Source organism: Daucus carota, chromosome 3 (assembly GCF_001625215.2).
Source record: "Daucus carota subsp. sativus chromosome 3, DH1 v3.0, whole genome shotgun sequence".
Lineage (NCBI taxonomy): Eukaryota > Viridiplantae > Streptophyta > Magnoliopsida > Apiales > Apiaceae > Daucus > Daucus carota.
In genome coordinates this window covers 6,585,805-6,605,169 of record NC_030383.2, presented here as the reverse complement: position 1 = coordinate 6,605,169, position 19,365 = coordinate 6,585,805, and the positions used below count along the sequence as shown (strand labels likewise).

The 19,365-nt window shown below is 34.4% G+C and overlaps 4 protein-coding genes across 4 annotated transcripts; 2 read left to right on the top strand and 2 right to left on the bottom strand.

Annotated features, from left to right (window-relative positions):
* Window positions 1-1,764: 1,764 nt before the first annotated feature.
* LOC108211256 (uncharacterized) lies at window positions 1,765-2,436 on the bottom strand. Its single transcript, XM_017382805.2, has one exon. It carries the CDS (start codon window positions 2,434-2,436, stop codon window positions 1,765-1,767), a length of 672 nt encoding a protein of 223 aa, XP_017238294.1.
* A 2,083-nt stretch (window positions 2,437-4,519) lies between these two features.
* On the top strand, window positions 4,520-7,358 carry LOC108211254 (calcium uptake protein, mitochondrial). Its single transcript, XM_017382804.2, has 7 exons — window positions 4,520-4,990; window positions 5,455-5,522; window positions 5,610-5,833; window positions 5,971-6,054; window positions 6,167-6,380; window positions 6,465-6,761; window positions 6,948-7,358. The coding sequence occupies exons 1-7, from the start codon at window positions 4,645-4,647 to the stop codon at window positions 7,161-7,163; spliced, it is 1,449 nt and encodes a 482-aa protein (XP_017238293.1). The 5' UTR covers window positions 4,520-4,644; the 3' UTR covers window positions 7,164-7,358.
* Window positions 7,359-7,889: 531 nt separating this feature from the next.
* Window positions 7,890-12,677, bottom strand: LOC108215453 (protein OS-9 homolog). The gene is made up of 8 exons (XM_017387961.2): window positions 12,388-12,677; window positions 12,077-12,153; window positions 11,012-11,215; window positions 10,741-10,812; window positions 10,012-10,127; window positions 9,823-9,889; window positions 9,647-9,753; window positions 7,890-8,358 (listed from the first exon to the last, which is right to left on the bottom strand). Exons 1-8 carry the CDS (start codon window positions 12,476-12,478, stop codon window positions 8,229-8,231), a joined length of 864 nt encoding a protein of 287 aa, XP_017243450.1. The 5' UTR covers window positions 12,479-12,677; the 3' UTR covers window positions 7,890-8,228.
* A 1,349-nt stretch (window positions 12,678-14,026) lies between these two features.
* Window positions 14,027-18,291, top strand: LOC108214952 (protein PHOX1). The gene is made up of 3 exons (XM_017387225.1): window positions 14,027-16,479; window positions 16,577-16,806; window positions 17,874-18,291. The coding sequence occupies exons 1-2, from the start codon at window positions 14,544-14,546 to the stop codon at window positions 16,723-16,725; spliced, it is 2,085 nt and encodes a 694-aa protein (XP_017242714.1). The 5' UTR covers window positions 14,027-14,543; the 3' UTR covers window positions 16,726-16,806; window positions 17,874-18,291.
* Window positions 18,292-19,365: the final 1,074 nt, after the last annotated feature.

The window sequence follows — 19,365 nt, the reverse complement described above, 5'->3', positions numbered from 1 at the left end:
CAAAATCCAAAATATTCAAGTTTCTTTCTTGCCACATAGAAGAAGGAAATTCTTACACTTCAAAGCTCATTCTGCAAATCGAATGACAGTAGCCCATGTCTATATTCTACATACAATACCTTAGATATGGAATATATGAGCAGTAATTTTAAACATCTGACAACTCTGAACTTCCTACTATGTTACAATGAACATTTATTTATCTCCTTTCAAGAATCAATATCTGATGAATACAATTCCACTTCAAATATAGAGGGAACACAAAATTGAAAATTCTCTTGGAATCGCGATCCTAAGAATTTTGTTGACACTGGAAATTAAATTAAAACCTAATCAGGAACCAAGTTGTTCGTAACCAAAATGTTTCTGAGGTTTAGGAAGTGTCTTGAACCACTTGATCGATGGTTTCCATGAATAAAAATAAGCATCTGAAGAATTGGCAGGGAAACAAGCCCATTAGAAGCAGTAATGTGTGCAAAACAAACATAGGGTGGTGTCAACTGAGGCCTAACGGATTCTGCATGAGTATCAATCGAGTAAGCCTTAATATGATCCTCAATGCTGTAAAAGAATTTCAATACAGAGGTTTTTCTTTCTGGGAGTTGTTGAGGTGGGTTCAGAAGAACTGGGGTTTTGATAACATTGATAGAGCAGTAATGTCACCCGCAGCAATGAAACTATGAAATTATATTGAATATAATTTGACAAATAAGAAAATAACACGAGACCTCGTATTGTCATTGAGGCCACAGGGGAAGGTAAATTCACAGAGCGATGTCCTCTTCTAAACCCAGATATTAGTATATATGTGTACATCTTCTTAAGAAAAAAGTTTAAATTCCTGCCCTAAAAGTAGTTCAAATATTGTGGTCCTCTTCTAATTTATAAAAATATGAGTGAGGGTAACCCATCATATGTAATGCATTTGGATAGAGCACAGTACAAAATAATTGTTTAAGCCTTCAACATGAAAGAGCTGCTGAACTTGACCCTTATAACTTAGTTTTCGTGTTGGAGGCTCACAATGGTGCTGCAGCCGGTGCAGTTTAGTTTTCGTGTTGGGGGCTCACAATGGTGCTGCAGCTGGTGCAGTTGGCATTACATGTTCGTATAGTGCTGGAGTGAGGGAATTCCTTCTTGTCGGGCATCTCTCCTATTTAATTTAGTAATTTACTACTAAGAATCATTTTTGCAGATTAAACCATTATAACAAGGTTTGATAGAATGATAGCACAGAATTATGTATATATGTAAGCACCTAAAAGAGTATTTATGACTACTTCAATGGGGGAGCAAAACTTGGTAAGATCCAATGTCAATATTAACTATACTAGTTGTAGCCTAATTACACTCTTTTTTTTTTTTTTTTATGGCACATTGAATTCTCAGGCTGGAAACATAAATGAAAGCTTCATGTCTGAGGCTAATCAATATCCAAAAATGCTAGCAATGGCATCCATTGGGTAGATACCCTCTGGTTTTAGGCTTCATTTTGTTACAATTTTTCTCTGCATGGCTTGATTTCGTCAAAAACTCAGTATGATATGACAAAGACAAATGAATTTGAGAAAGATGAGAAGGGCTAATAAGTTTCTGTAAATGGTTCATCAAATTTAAAGGCTTCTGGTTCTAGTGCACGCCTCTTCTGTATATATTTCATATACATTTTTAATCGCAAACAACTTTTAATAAAATTCAAAGCATATCTTAAAACATCTGCAAACCAAAATAGATAAAAAGAAAGAAAGAAAAAGGAGCACTTATTTAGGTAGGCTTGATATCTTCAAACATCAAGGACCATATCGAGTGAAGTTCATTATGGCTCACTGTATCCTTGTTTTTGTACTGATCACTCTCAAACCTGGGACTCATACTCCATTTACCCCCAACTCCAGATTCATTGAAGGTCTTCGTGTCGCGCACTGGACTCGGGACACACACTGGTGATGGAGAATTCCAACTTGAAGACATCAATCTTTCCTGCACTTTCCAATCCACAGGCCCTGATTTACTACCACTCTTATTTTTCAGTACACACGTATCTCCATTTGTTCTTTCCATTGGCCCTGATTTCATAATGCGCCTCTTGTTATCATACACCCGTGCATCTTTTTTCCTCCACTGTGATGTCCAAGGCTTCAGCTGCTCCAAGAGTGCCATTCTCGGCCTAGTCCAATATTTACCCAACAAACTCTTTGTTTTCCTAATTGCCAAAGCAATGCTCAATTTTCTGCTGTCTTTCTCAACTTTCTTATCACGAAGTTTAAGTATCTCGAGCCGGTGTTTGGCTACGGAAATGCCTAGACTTTGAAGAAAATCATGGTCGAATCGGATCACATCCTCTGCTCGGAGCTGGTTGTTGGTGAACAGGCGACCGTATTTGTATGTGTGTAATGGGTCTAGCGCGGTTTCTGAAAGCCACGAGTACCAGTCCATTGCGGTACTATGGTTTGCTAGCGAGTGAAGAACGGATAATTTATAGACAACGACGGAATCAGGATTTTAACAAACCCCAGGCCAAGAAAGCGATGATGAATAAAAATAAGGTGAGGGGCAAGTAAATAAGTTTGACAAAGGAGGAATTTTACGTTAATGGAGACGTCAATGGAGGGCAGGTAGCTGATATATTAATGCATGCGACCATGCTAAATTTAAGTTACTCGTAATTGTTGTCAAAATTAGTTGTTGAGATTGTACATTGTGATAAAGTTAAAAGTTATTGATTGCAAATTTCATGGAACTAATTTCTGTCAATTCGAGGATGAGGGCATCCGAATTCCGAAGGTAGCAAGCTGAGTCAAAAATAATCCTCATGATAAATCTGATTTCCCGCCTAATTAAAGATTACTGTTACCAATTACCATCGAGAGATCAGTGAAATATATTTTGACTAATTTAGCTTATACTACTATTTTGGAAATATTGAATGTGAAAATTCTCCATACTTAAATAGGGAGATATTCTAGGTTGATGACACTGATTTAAATTTGAAAATTCGAAAGAAATCTTCAAATAGATATATGCAGAGATAGAACAAATGTGTTTTTTTTATACAAATTTTATTTTAATATAATCAAACATATTAAGTAAAATTTATTAATTACTAAACCTCTGTATCTTTAAATCATCAAACATTTTAAATAAAATAATCTAAACACTTAAATAATCTATAAATTACGTCATCCAAACATTTTGACATTTTATTAGTTCTGATGTGATTTTATTAGGTTCGTTCAACATACACCTGATGTGATTTTATTTAAGTTACTCCTAATTGTTGTCAAATTAGTTGTTGAGATTGTACATTGTGATATAAAGTTAAAGTTATTGATTGCAAATTTCATGGAACAGTTATGTAATTTGTCAATTCGAGGACGAGGGGTATCCAAAGGAAGCAAGCTGTGTCAGAAATAATTCTCATAATAAAATCTGATTTCCCAAAATCATCTACCTAATTAATAAAAGATTATCTTGATTCTAACCATCAAGAGATCAGTGGAATATATTTTTACTAATTTAGTTTACATTATTTTGGAAATATTGAATGAGAAAAATTTCCATACTTATATAGGGAGATAGTTTAGGTTGATTACACTGATTTATATTTGAAAATTGGAAAGAAATGAGTTGCACACAAATGTGTCTTCAAATAGATACTCCCTCCATTCCAAAATAATAGTCGCTTTGACTTTGTGCACGTATTTTGAGGTGTAAAAAAAATATACTTCCACACATTATTTTTGAAATTTTCTTTTTCTGAATAAAAATTTAACATCTCTATTTTTATTCAGAAAAAGAAATTTTTAAAAATAATGTGTAAAAATATGCTTTTTTGACACCTCAAAATTCGTGCACAAAGTCAAAACGACTATTATTTTGGAATGGAGGGAGTATATGCAGAGATAGAACAAATGTGTCTTTTATACAAAATTTATTTTAATATAATCAAATATATTAAGTAAAATTTATTAATTACTAAACCTCTATATCTTTAAATTATCAAACATTTTAAATAAAATAATCTAAACACTTAAATAATCTATAAATTACGTCATCCAAACATTTTGACATTTTTTTAGTTTGATGTGATTTTATTAGGTTCGTTCAACATACACCTGATGTGATTTTATCCTACAGGAAGACATGCATGATGCAGTAGCTAGTAGCCAGATTTGAGGTACTATTCAATTTGCAGAGGCTTCAAGAATCGGCTCAAGAGGTTATTTATGAAGATTTTATGCATGAAAATGGTTCTATATTTTGGTGGAAGAATTTGTTGTTTCTCTGCTGCGAACTGAACTGTGTTTTCTTGACGGAAACTAGCGGTCCGGTCCCCCATCCACCATATTTAAAAAATACGCTAGCTTTGATAAATATTTAAATCAAGAGAATAAAATGGAGAACAAGAAACTTAATAAATATGGGTGCCGAATAAATACAGTCAAACTACAACATTGTTGTAACCGCAGTGATAATAGCAGTAATAACCTTTCCTCCCTGTTTCTAGCTTCCTAAAACTCTGCACAGCCTCTTATTATTATCAATGTTCTTGACACATGCTCCACACAATGTGAAGTACTTAAAAGGGGTGTGAAATAAAGAAACAGAAAGAATTTTCACAAATAAAAACTATAGATTGTGAGTATGCATAGTTCTTGGGCAGTGCTGAGAAAACCCAGATCATCAATCATATTTACCTTTTCCAGAAAAACTTACCGTCCCTTCTTTAACCAGGCCAATAAAAATAGTAGTGCACCATTAGTTTCATTGTCTAATCTTTGTGGTGGTGGTGGCTGGAATAACAGGTACAAATACAGTGGCAATGACAAGAGTAATGATGTGAAATGTAGTTATTTTTCATGGTTTCTTAGATCAGTGTGTTTGGGAGTTGTCGTCGGGTCTAGCTCTAATTCTTGTATAGCCTATGCTGATGATTCTCAACAGCAGTATGCTGATGCAGCTGTCAAGAAACCAATGTTCTTGTTTGGAGGTAATATGCATGCATATCTAATTTGACTTCTGCAACATGATTCAATAACCTGATATGAATATTTTCTATATTGTGATGTTTGAAACTCACTAGAGAGTCCGAATGTGGAATAATGTTTGGTGTAGCATAAGATCAGGCCTTCCTCCAGTTTTGGATGAACTGATTACTTAACATGGTGTAAGAGCTCGGTTTTAGAGTAGAATTGGTATATGTTGTTGTTGCAATGTATGATTGAGGGGGAGTGTAATATTTAGGAGAAAGCAAATTTCGTGTCATTTGTGAAGGGATGAAACTGTTATGATAACATGCATATAGGTCTCTGAGTCATTTGGTTCAATATTCTGTCAAAGCAAGGGGACTCTTAAATTCTTGTTCTACATTGTAGTTTGTGCTTGTTCTCATTGTCCATATAGTTACTGGATCTCTATTTATGATGCTTAGTACTACTATTCTTTCAATTACAGATTCATACAGAAAAAAGGTTTTCTTCAAGTATGAAAAGCGCATTAGAATGCAGAGTCCTCCTGAAAAGGCAAGTGACTTCGTTATTATTGATATGTATCGATGATCATAGGCTCATCATATGTTCCTAAACTATTCTTGTGTTTGTCTTCATCAGGTGTTCGAGTACTTTGCATCATACCGAGCCCCTGACGGAGAAGTGTTTATGACACCAGCTGACCTGATGCGGGCAGTTGTTCCAGTATTTCCTCCTACTGGAGACACTCGTGTAAGAGTGGGAAGTTTGAAAGGGGAGTGGTCTCCTGGAGACTTACAGTGTGCTCCGTCCGAGTTCTTCATGCTTTTTGATACTAATAATGATGGACTAATATCTTTTGCAGAGTGAGTGCCTACATTCTTTTCGATTTGCATTTCTTACTTGCATTTAGACACTTCATGAAAAAACTGGTGAATTCCAAGACCGAACGTCCGGCCTTATGAAATTAGCTCTTGAACTCAGTTACCTACTTCCGTGACAGGTACATCTTCTTCGTGACACTCCTAAGCATACCCGAATCAAGCTTTTCTGTGGCATTTAAAATGTTTGATCTCGACAATAACGGGTAGGCCTTTCTTTACCAGAAAACCTAAACCTTTTCCAAAACTCTAATGATTAAATGAATGATCTTGTTTGTACACGTATAAAATGTTTGTTATTTTGCACATCTGACACAGAGAGATCGATAAGGATGAATTCAGGAAAGTGATGAACATAATGAGGTCCCAAAATAGACAGGCCTCTAGGCACAGGGATGGAAAGCGTCAAGGACTAAAAGTTTCGGGTTCTGTAGAGGAAGGAGGCCTTCTTGAGTACTTTTTCGGCAAAGATGGTAAGGCCTGCCTTGAACATGGAAGATTCGTGAAATTCCTGGAAGACTTGCACGAAGAAGTAAGCAAGCATTGGTAATTTATAAATGTTGATATGCAAAATGTGTTTATTTAGTTTGGATAATGACCCTTTTTTCACTTGCAGATACTGCAATTAGAGTTCAAACATTATGATCACAAGTCAAGGAAAGCCATATCAGCCAAAGATTTTGCACTGTCAATGGTTGCTTCTGCTGACATGAAACACATCGATAAATTCCTCAAAATTGTGGATCAACTAGAGGACGAACCACGTATGAGGGATATCCACATCACATTCGAAGAATTCAAGAACTATGCAGAGCTACGTAAAAGACTCCGCCCCTTGTCTATGGCAATTTCCAGCTTTGGGAAGGCGAATGAACTGCTCACCAAGGCAGATTTTCAAAGAGCTGCTGATCAGGTATATTCACATTCAAGGCATACCACAATATACCAGAACGAACTACTCCCTCCGCCCCACTTATTTTATCCTCGGAAATCTATCTTTTATTCACTCACGTTAAATAAACTGATAATTTCCAAAAAGTTGTATTATTTTTCAAAAATATTAACATAATTATTAAGATGCTTGTTTACTGTGTACCAGGTCTGCGGCATTCAGCTGAGCAACAATGTAGTCGACGTGATATTTCATGTGTTCGATGTAAACCATGATGGAAGTTTAAGTGCAGAAGAGTTTCTCAGAGTCATGCAAAGAAGAGAAGGGGATGGTACTCTGCCTAGGGAAGCAGGTGTTATGGGATTGATTTCATGCTGGTTGTCTTGTACAAAAAGCTGTAAATCTGCCCAGATTTTTCGCTAGACTTGCTGGAGTATGCTTTATAAGATTCAAAAGTTAGATGAAGAATATTATTACATGTAATCTACTAGTATATAAGTTTCATGAGCAATTGTATATAAGTTGGAGCTAAACTTATAATACTCCTTGGTGGAAAATCCAAACTTGTTACTACTATTTTCATGACAATTTTCCTCTATCCAATATTATTATTACTGCTATTATGTTGTTACCGTTCATATTAGTACTAAGGGTGTTAAAAATTGTTGTGTTAGTCAGAAAAAGTGTCGGTAAAAAAAACGACGTTGTAGAGATTAGATAACTGTTTAATAAGTTTTTTTTTGATATTTTTCTATTTTGAGTTATAATATATAAAATAAAAATCATAAGGTTTGATAATGAAATTTATGATAGGTTCCCGACAAAACTAAAAAATAGTCGGTATTTAGATGAACTATGTAAGTATAAGGAATTTTAATTAAATTATTGTATTAGATATTTAGTTAAGTTATCTAAATACGTATTGAAGAACATTTTTCCCATTATTATATACAATCTTGTTCATTGCCAGTTTTCTTTCTGTTCATTGTCAGATTTAAGTGTTGTTCAGATACATAGATAAGTAAAAAAGTTCGTCAAATAAAAAAACAATGACTTATAACTACTGGACAAAGCTACACAAAACTGATGATAATATATCTAAATACTAGACAATCTGAACGCTTGAACAATTATAGCCGCGAAAGAAAATACAACAAAAAGGTTCAAACATCATATTAAGAAAGTTACAATCTAGACTGTCGCTGCATCATATGACCGTCTTATACAACTCTTGGAGTTCTCGATTGTGCAGCTGTATAATTTTTATATACACGAACTACATTAGGGTTTAGCCTTGTATAAGCTTTATAGGACTGATGAATTATCTTGTCCCCAACCATGTTGAAGTGATAATGAGCGAAAAATCAACTACTGCAGTAACAACGCAGACACTAACCCCATGTGGAGTACAAAGCAATTAAATTTGCTACAGCCTCTTTACGCATATGCTCCTGTAATGTAAGCTCTAATTTGTAAGTTTTACAAATATTATATGTCTGTGACCATGGTTATCTTCTCCGGTTGATAACTATCTTCCTCCACTTTGGATTCTGTGTAATCTTTTGGAAGTGGATTACAGTTAATATTATGCCACACCGGTCTTTCCTCCTGAAACAATCTGCAAATAGAAAAGGTTTACAAGTACAGAACATCATGGGCCAGTACATACAATTACATAACAACATTTTTTTTTACCATCCTTCTCTGGGAAGGAGGGAGTACTGTTTAGCTTAGCATTTTAGTAAATAGTGATTCTTATTATGTCGTTCTCCTAATAAGTGTCGTCATTTAATTGGAAGCAACTTCAAGCCCTGCTTGTCTGTATTTAAATGTATACCACTCATTTACCTTTTCTTCTGTCCTGCCTTTTTCCAAGATTCATATGCTTAAAGACTTTTTTCCCCCTAGGATTATACTATAATTTCTTTTTCCTCTTTGTATTCTTACCATGTTGCTCACAAAAAGATACCAAAACAACAAACAATAAGAGTTCTAACTAAGATTTTAACATTTTTTTCGTACAAAGTAGATTGTTTCTGGCGACTCTTGATAATTAAGTATTACTATCAAGTATCAACAAGTCCATATTTATTTCCCAAACAAACCACAAAGGCCTATTACTTTCTACCTAATTCTATATACTATTCTAAACGGCCTTTAATTTGCAGTGGACAACTTTTACAATAGCAAGTGAAAATCATGACAATAGACCAGTGTTTAGTTATTCAATCAAGAGCCAAACTTTGCTAAGAAGTCATTTTGCTCAAACTGTAAAGTCGTAATCACAACTATAGATTTAGAAGCAGGGGTCTTTATGGAAACATCTGAACCTTGTAATTTTTAGATGTAAATGATCTTACCAATCACTTCCACAAAACAAATATTTTTAACCTTCATAAATTAACAAGAAAATCACTATAATTATGCAATTGTTTGGTTTCGTTAAAATTTCGATACAGATGCAATTGCCAAAAATAATATAAAGCTGAGTGATTAAAAAACAATATTGAATATTCTATTTTCATACAGAAGTACAATAACGAAAATATAAATAATTCAACTCTGACTGCAACTTCAACAATTGTCCAACTAATAGACTAATATTATAAATTGATTTAATCAGATTGAATGATAAATCATTCTGATTCTAATATTTTGGAGATATATTTCATAAACAAATTATATCAAATTAATATATTAGAAGAAGGTGATACAATTACAAATGCAACCCCCTCCTCCCACCCTCTGGTTATATCTTCCAAGTTCTATCAGTACTTAAATCTATTATCATCATTTTCTACGAGGGACCATAGAGATTGAAAATTCACACATTATAACAGTTACACGTTTGCATTTATTATTTGAGAGAGAGAGAGAGAGAGAGAGAGAGAGAGATTGAGGCTTACGGGTGCTTGCATAACATTGGGCCTTGGATTGTGAGCGCATACTTGCAAGTGGCTAACTCAGTGATAGAGCTAATCATAGCTCTAGGTTCAGAGCAAACATATCTCACCTATAAGACATATTGAAGTCATATAGATCCGGATAATGTGATCATTAAATGAGACAGAAAATGTCATACCTCCGTCTCCCGAGGTTGGTTAGTGAGATCACACATAGTTCCATTTGTGTATTGATGAGCGTGATACCTGTACCAGAACTGTTTGAGTACCAAATAATTTCATTTGAAAATATCTTTAAGACTACAGTTCTTTAGCTTTCATTGCATGCCAACAAATACATCCTTGATCCTTGTATAAAGGCATTATACCTTTGTGATGCATCTTTGGAGCGAGGATCTTTCAGCGTGGAAATGTCAGAGAGATTTTGGTTGTAAGCAGCTGTAGCTTCATCATCATACACACCCAAAACAAACTCTTGAACTACCTAGAAACAATTTTAAGATACAAAGAAGTCATGGAGAGCCAAATCACAATACACACTCTTAAGGTGATTTTCAAATGGGGTTAATTATCAAAGTTATCACTCATTTGTTCCAAATGTACCAAGTGAATCACCTATTGCAAAAGTGAGCAACTTAGTCACTACTTTGAAATTTTGTATCAAGGAGACTATCTGTCAATGATTAAGATGATCTAAATTTTTTATTTTTCAACAATTAACTTGATACAAAATTTTAAATTTGTGACTAATTCGAGGCACTTTTGTAATACATTTGAACCAATGCGTGATGAGTTTGATGATCAATACTTCTCAGAAGTTGCAGAAACTACAATTGCCATGTTGGTATATAGTTCCTAAGCACAATGAAGTAAGCCTACCAACCCATGCATACGCCATGAGACACATTCTAAATAAATATGAGACTAATTGCATATAATGAACTAATAAAAATATGGTCGTATCAGTTGCTACCTTGTCATCCTCTAAATGTATCTGCCTCAACTTCTTTTGATAACGAAATTAGACACATTCTAAATAAATATGAGACTAATTGCATATAATGAACTAATAAAAATATGGTCGTATCAGTTGCTACCTTGTCATCCTCTAAATGTATCTGCCTCAACTTCTTTTGATAACAAAATTCATAGGACCACCACCCCTCTTGCTGCAACAAAAGAAATTATCAAGAAAATAATAATAACAATGCAACAAATAAACTTAGACTTTTGTTTTGATTCCAAACATCTCAATTGTGTCTATTCTTTTTCCTTAGAACGGAGTCCATCTGTTTCTACAATTTCGTAAATCTAATATATTTTTTGAAAAATTTACAAATATAAGACAAGTTTCAAGTTAATCCTAACTCTGATAAAACATCGGTCCTTCAAAACTTCAAGAAGCTCATCTGGCGTCTTTGGTTTTAAGCGCTTCTCAGTCCCCACAATTACACTACTAGTGTTCTGCTGACTAATTGGCTTTTCACTCTTCGATTTCTCCACTTTAGGCAAGAAACATATAAATTTCTGCCCATCTTTTCCGGGCATGATCACAGATTCCTGATCATCATCCTGAAAAACATAAAGTATACCGAAAATCATATTGCTAAATAAAAAAGTTATGTGAGTTAACACAAGTATAATTATGTGCTAGAAGTGCTGCCAGCTCGATTTGCGACTTTAGAGGCATGTGCTTATAACATCTTTTGCGTGATCACTAGGCAGTTGAGAACAACTTTAACTCTAAAACTGGCACTGAGTACGAAAAGGTAAAAAGCATAGTACCTTAGGATTGGTTTTACAATTCTACATTTTTTTGTACGCACGACGACAATCAATCGGTCATCAGGCTACAAAGTAAAGAGTGAGAGTTCGTCTATCTTTAAAGAGTCAAGCATGATCAGTGCAGAGCTCATCTTGATGTCAGCACTATCTATTGTAGGATGATAAAAAATAATATTGTGTATGTGCATTCCGTTATAGCAATATAGCGTAACTTTCAATTTACAGAATAATACTAATATTTGTGTCCGTGTGTGTATGAGAGGCATATTCCTATGTGAAAAACTCTTCTATATACACTAAATCGATATTCACAAAGTAACTTGTTGATACCCTATCTAATCAAAAAAAAAAAGACATAAATTTAGTTCATCAAAGACTTATTGTACTTGACTGCATTATAGAAACAGCTTCTTGCATTCGTGCACAAATATGTCATGGAAGGTATACGAATACGACTACATTAACCTATTGTGTAGAAATCATTAACATATACAACTTGCACATGGAATTTACGCAAAAACGGAAACTAACATTGAAATTAAAAACTGATAATCATATAAGATCTACACCATTCACTAATTACTAGCAACAACAACAATGCTTCAATCGAACATTTGCTTGCATACACGTTATAAGCATAGTACTTACAGGATGAAAAGGTAAGTCTGGAGAATGAAACTCAATTCCGTAATTTGGTTCGCGGGAGCTACGACTAAATGATCCACCTGAAAATCCAGTTTTTTTAAACTTGTTATAACAAAGTGAGTTTCACCTATTGCTAAACAAGCCATTAAAAAGATAACTCACTTGAGGAAAACCTAAACAAACCAAACATACTGATATAATTGAAAATGTAAATTCGAAAACCACGAGAATAATCAAACAAGAAAGCATATACATATACACACACACACACACATAAATTTATTTACGAATAACAGAAACACTAAAGGGGGGACCTGTATGAGCTGGGAAGATCTGATCGGATGAAACGACGACGTTGAATAGATGAATTGATAGAAGTATGGCGCGCCATAAGATCAGTCTCATTTTTTGAAGATTGGGGCTTCTTTAATCAAAACCCTAATTTTGTGATGAGGAAGATGAGGGATCGATCTGTGTTGCTACTCGACTCGTTTTGTGACTCACTCTTTTGTTTGATGACACCGCTGTAGTGTAATCAACCCAATAATAGCTCGCCACGTCAAAATTGGAGTTGAGTAAGGTGCTGTTTGGGGTTGTTGCTGTCGCAAACAGCAACAGCAGTTTTTTGCTGAAAAGCAGGTGAAGAACTGTTTGGTAACAGCTTTTCCGAACAGCAGCTTTTAGCTGAAAAACTGTTGTTAGAAAAAGGCAGGTCCTCCCATGCTTTTGGAAAAAGTTGTGTTTCATCTTTTGCAGAATGCTATTATAGATTTCATTATAAAACCTCACCAAAAACATTATTATTTTTTATATTATAATAACTCAAATAAGTTAATATTAAAAATTACCAAACAGTTATCTGATTTCTAACACAACATTTATTTTACCAGCACTTATTCTGACAGCACAGCAATTTTTAACAGCACTCCCAAACAGATCCTAAATGTGTTTGCCTCATTAGAAATTAAGGTTTATTTTCAAAGATGAAATATGTATTTCTTGAAAAAAAACATATATATATCTATTCATTAACCAATATGATCACTTTCTTAATATGTAATATTTAAAAAACTATATAATTTTATTCGGAATTAAATATTTATTTTCATAAATCATTTATCAAATAGTTGATTTATATATGTTATGAGACGATGTTAAATAATAATCTTTTAGGGCACAGTAAAATTTGAGAAGTTGTTAAGTATTGTACTCATTTGTTTTTTTATTTAACGTTTTAATTTTTGACACACTTCTTTAGTTGGCTGATTGGATAGTAAAATTTATTAATTTTAATTGATTTTTTTGTGAATAAAAATATTGGTTATATATCTTTATTCAAAAAATGAATTTTTTAAAAATAATATATTTTACGATCCTATCAAAACACTTAAAAGTGTGTATCTAAAGTCAAAGTGTCAAATAAAAAGGTAAAGAGGATAATATTTTGTAGCGATAATTGGTACTTATTACATATTCAATTTTTCTTATAAATTTTTGCCTTCAATACAATAATCAATAGTAAAATCCTTCAAAATAAATACTCTTCAAATTGATAAATTTTTAAATTGATAGAAAGCCTCAGTCCGAAATCAGGACAAATAAAAAACTTGTATATATAAGGGTTCATGGAGGAAAACAGGGAGTAGTGGAAGAGATGAGCTACCGATATTCCCCACAAATCAACTTTAAACAAATAAAAAAATAAATAATTGCAGTGAGATTTCTAAAATTCTATTTTGATTTCCCTTTTGTACATAGTAGTACATACAGTAATATTGTGATTTGTTAGCATAAAAAGAAGAACCTCTAGCGGTGTAAAATTAAATTCCTGACATATTATTTATTAGAAAAACAAAACATCCCTGACAGAACAAATTAAAACGAAATCTCTTATCATTAATTCATTATCATTAATTAATTAATTAATATAGTAATGCAAGCTTTATGTTTTTGGCGTTCACGTTAAGCAGTAAAACAACCCTGCCACGACAAGTCAAATATCCCCGGAGACTGCCAGACCATTTCTTCAACATATACACACACACATACGTACAAAAATCAAATCTTGAATAAACATTTCTTGCATTTGAAGGCTCCAAAGCTTCCCCAGATAAGTTTCTTCTTATAGTCAATTTGTATTTTTATCTTTTTTAAAGATTTGTTTGGTCTTAAAAGATACAGGGTCTTGTGTTTGTTTGTTCATAGTTGAGCTCAATAAAAGGTTTCTTTTTGGAGATTATGGTATGATATTGAATTGGGTTGTGTTATTTATCTGTGATTAAGTGAATTTGATTTGGGTTTTGGTTGTGGTACAAGGGCAAGTAGTATATCAAGATTTTGTGGGTTTTTTAGTCTAATTAGGTCAATTGTCTAGCTGAATTGTGAAGGAGTTTGATAGGTTGGATTTGAAGTGGTAGCTAGCAGATAGATAGCAGTAGAGGTTTGTAAAGTTTCGATCTTTGCGGTCATAATGGTGAAAAAGTTTGGGAAGAAGAAAAAACATGCAGGAGATATATCAGGAAGTTCGAAAACTAGACAGAATAAGGTTGGGGAAAGTGCGCAAAATGTTTATGATAAGGATACAGCAGTGTTCATTTCAATGTCGCAGGAATTGAAAGACGAAGGGAATAAGTGTTTTCAGAGTAGGGATTATGAAGGTGCCATGTTGAAATACGAGAAGGCTCTAAAGTTGCTTCCACGGAATCATATAAATGTATCATATCTACGGAGTAACCTGGCTGCTTGCTATATGCAGATGGGTCTTAATGAGTATCCTCGAGCAATTCATGAGTGTAATTTGGCTCTTGAAGTCACGCCTAAATATAGCAAAGCGCTTTTGAAGAGAGCTAGGTGTTATGAGGCAATGAATCGGCTGGAATTGGCATTGAGAGACATTAGCACTGTTCTGAAGATGGAGCCAAATAATCTTATGGCATTGGAAATTGCCGATAGAGTGAAAAGATCAATTGGGATAAAAGGTCCCAAGGGGAATGAACCCGAGATTGATTCAGTTCAAATCCCTGAGTATCTGGAACCTACTTATACCGTGCCGACAAAAAAGAAGAGTAACAGAGTAAAGGAAAAAAGGGCTGGAGACAACACTCAGGAGAATACAACTATGGAAGAAAATGAGGAGGATGAAGTTAGGGAGAAAGCTATAGAAAATGTTGAGGAAGGGAGTCCTGAAGATAAGTTGATAGTGGAGGACCATATAGATAATGTTATGGAAGAAGAGCCAAAAAGGACCCTAAAATTGGTGTTTGGGGAAGATATACGATGGGCTCAAGCTCCAATAGGTTGCAGTATCTTGAAACTGAGGGAAATAATACGTGATCGGTTTCCAGGTTTAAATGCTGTCCTTGTCAAATACAGGGACCAAGAAGGTGATTTGGTTACTCTTACAACTAATGAAGAATTGAAATTGGCTGAAGCAGCTGCTGAACAACACAGTTCTCTCAGGCTGTATATCGTAGAAGTTAATCCGGAACAAGACCCATTCTTTGAGGTGGTTAAAAGGGAAGAGAGAGGACATGGTCGTTCATCTTGTATTGATGACTGGATCGTCCAGTTTGCTCAACTATTTAAGAACCACATTGGAGTGAATTCTGATGCCTATCTGGATCTTCACAAGCTTGGAATGAAGTTCTACACAGAAGCTATGGAGGAGGCAATTACAAGTGAAGAAGCCCAAGACATTTTCAACACAGCATCAGATAAATTCCAGGAGATGGCAGCTCTGGCCTTGTTCAATTGGGGAAATGTTCATATGTCCAGGGCAAGGAAGCGAGTGTACTTGACAGAAGATTCAGGAAAATCTGTACTTACGCAGGTTGAAGATGCATTTGATTGGGCACGGAAGGAATATCTAAAAGCAGGAGAGAGATACCAAGAAGCACTAAAAATCAAACAAGATTTTTATGAAGGAGTTGTAGCTCTAGGACAGCAGCAGTTTGAGCTCGCAAAACTTACCTGGTATCATGCAATTGCTACCAATGTTAATTTGGAAATGTGGCCTTCGTCAGACATGATTCAACTTTATAATTGTGCCGAGGACAATATGGATAAGGGAATGCAGATGTGGGAGGATGCAGAAGCGCAGCGTCAAAATGAAATATCCGATGCAAATAAGGTGAAAGCCCTTCTAAAGAAATTGGGTTCACATGGTTTAATAAAAGACATAACTGTGGATGAAGCTAAAGAGCAGGCTGCAAATATGAGGTCTCAGATTAACATGTTGTGGGGAACCATCCTGTATGAAAGATCAATCATGGAATACAAACTAGGCCTTCCAGTTTGGCACGAAAGCTTGGAGGCTGGAGTTGAAAAGTTTGAGCTTGCTGGAGCCTCTCAAACAGACTTGGCTGTTATGATAAAGAACCACTCTTCCAATGGCACATCATCAGAAGGTAGGAGATTTTGGTACTATATGAGATGTTATGCATTTTACATTCTTAAGAAAATCTATATCAACTTCTCAGTTTTTTTTCATCAAACTGATTGCAGGATTAGGATTTAATATCGATGAAATAGTACAAGCATGGAATGAAATGTATGAAGCAAAAAAATGGCAACCTAGTGTTCCTTCTTTCCGACTGGAACCACTGCTTCGCAGACGAGCTTCAGAGTTCTATCAAGTCCTGGAGCATTCATGAGTGTTTGCTGGCAGCTGACAAAAAAAAACTCGAACTGATTTCTGCTGCACTTGTGATTTGCACTCTTCTGCGTCTATTTATGTAAGTAACTTATGTCGGATTACCTATGTGATTTTTTTTTGTGCCGATTACCTATATGATTTTTTTGTGCCCCCCCCCAAAAAAAAAAAATAAAAAATAAAAAAATAAATAAATAAAAAGAAATCCCCTCAAAGTTCCCGTCTAGAGCTGCAGCCTGACACAATTCCGTCATATTAGAAGTTAATAATGAATGTATATTTGATTGATGATGAGATATTGTATCATGTAAAATTTACCAAACAGAGATTGATAGGTGTCAAAAAAGTCATACACATATACATCAAGTGTTATACACCCTGTATGAATAATTATTAAAAATTCTCGCGTATAGTATCCCGCTTTCACAATACACTAGATTACAAGTAAAAATTATATTGTGATTCTAGCATTTAGAGTGGATTTTTCTGGTAATTGAATACCTTGGCCGGTGCCAATCTGCAATAGGAGGATCTTTGAAATTTGGGGTGTCACATGACTACTGAGTGTTGGATAGTAAGTTTATAATTTGGTACATAAAAACCTGTCCATGTCTTATCATTTATTATAGTCTGGTGTAAACTCTGTGCCACAATCTCATTTAACAAGTATGGACATGATTGTGTCTCCCTGTCTTTGCTATATTATGTTTTTGCCTGTGCATCCACTTAGCTTCTTTAGTACATAAACTGTGGGTGTAGAATATCAGATGGCCAACCCAGATAAGTGACTACTGACTAGTCAATAATTTAGTTCCTCGGGCAGCTGGGTTTGTTTCTGGGACCATCTTCGTGGATGGATGTGACTGCTGGTGAATCTAGAGCTTAATTTCTAGCCTTTGGGTAAACTTGGCTTGTGATTATGACATTACTAAATCCCTTGACTGTTAGAATTTGGAAGAAATATGTTCTAAATACAAGTCACCCATCTAACATAAATATTGTGCATTAGATGTCATGCATGGGCTGGTCTGGAACAGGGTTAACATTCGTTAATAATCATGAATTATGCACTTGTATAGCTCTTATGCTAAATTTTACCTAGGCTTATCTCAAAGATTTCATACTTACTACCATAATCACGTTATGCAGGTTCATCGGCATCATACGCATACTTTGGTTTCAGCTGCACCATTACTGTAGACGGTCAATTTATTGGTTGCTTAGATTTGTTATTTTATACTTAATTACAAGGGAAGCAGAAGGACATTGTTTATTAATTTTTGGGGGACAAGATGAGCCAGCAGAGATTTGGGTTTTTGTTAGTTGCTGCTTTACCCTCATCTCCTCCCCCGTACCCATATTGGTTTGGTAAAGTGAAGATATTCAGGAATAGACCTTAGTTTTATGCAGTTTTGGTTTATCCTTTTTCTTTTTGGTGCATCATTTGTGTAAAGTCATTTGTAAGCTCGAAGCTTTCTTCTGCATCATCCACCTGTTATACTCTGTTGTTACTGGATGACAGAAACACTATTTGGTTTTAATGGTGAAATGTGTGTTTGTTTGTTCACACTTGCATTGCTATAAAATAAATATCTTTTTGGATAAGTTATGCATTTTAATTTCTAAAGAGTAAATTTTTATTTTTGCATGTTAGTAGCCAACTCTGTAAACTCAACACTGAAGGCGTGAAGTGTTGAATGGAGGAAAAAATGATAAGATAAAATTTATGTTTGGAATTATTTTTGTCGTGAACAAATAAATATTTTTCATTACCAATGCTCTTTGATAAAAAAAAAATGTCAACCTTGCTTTCTTCATGAGATCTACAAAATTCAAAATTCACAAATTTTGGATAGGAATGGACATCGAGTTAGGTCTAGAAGGCACCTAAATGAGATTTAGTAGGATCGAGATAAGATTTAGTGGTGATGAGACTAAAACTTGATTTTTAGGACAATTTAGAACCTGTCCAAAGTCTTGACGAGGCTCTAAACTCGAGATGAATTGAGTGAGAGTAAGGGAAAGCCTAAATTGATGATGACAAATAGGGAATGAATAATGGGCGTACAGAGGATGTGTAATGGACCTGAGATGAATTAAATAAGAGCAAATAAAAGAAAAGGAGAATCTTAGATAGGTGATAACAGCCTAAATTGATGATGACAAATAGAGAATGAATAATAGGCGTATAGAGGATGCGTAATGGACCTGAGATGAATTAAATAAGAGCAAATAAAAGAAAAGGAGAGTCTTATATAAGTGATAACATATAAGAAACGCGTAATATACATACAGAGGAGGAGTAATATCATTTAGAAATGGTTTCTCGTTTCAGTTATCTGTATTTAAATAATTGTCTATATATACCCCATTTCACTAAGAATTATACTCCACTACAAAATACGATTGAGTTCTATTGAGGTTGCACACTTTGAAGACTATATATCCATCACAAACTACGATTAAGTTTTACAGAGCTTGCACACTACGAATTCACACAACATATATATGTAGTCTGCAAAGATCTTAAATAACATACAAAACCTTATTGCCTATATATATAATATTTTGCTTTTGCATTTTGGTATAACATTTTTTTCTCGAGTTAAATATCATTATACTTGATAGTTGCGCATCATCT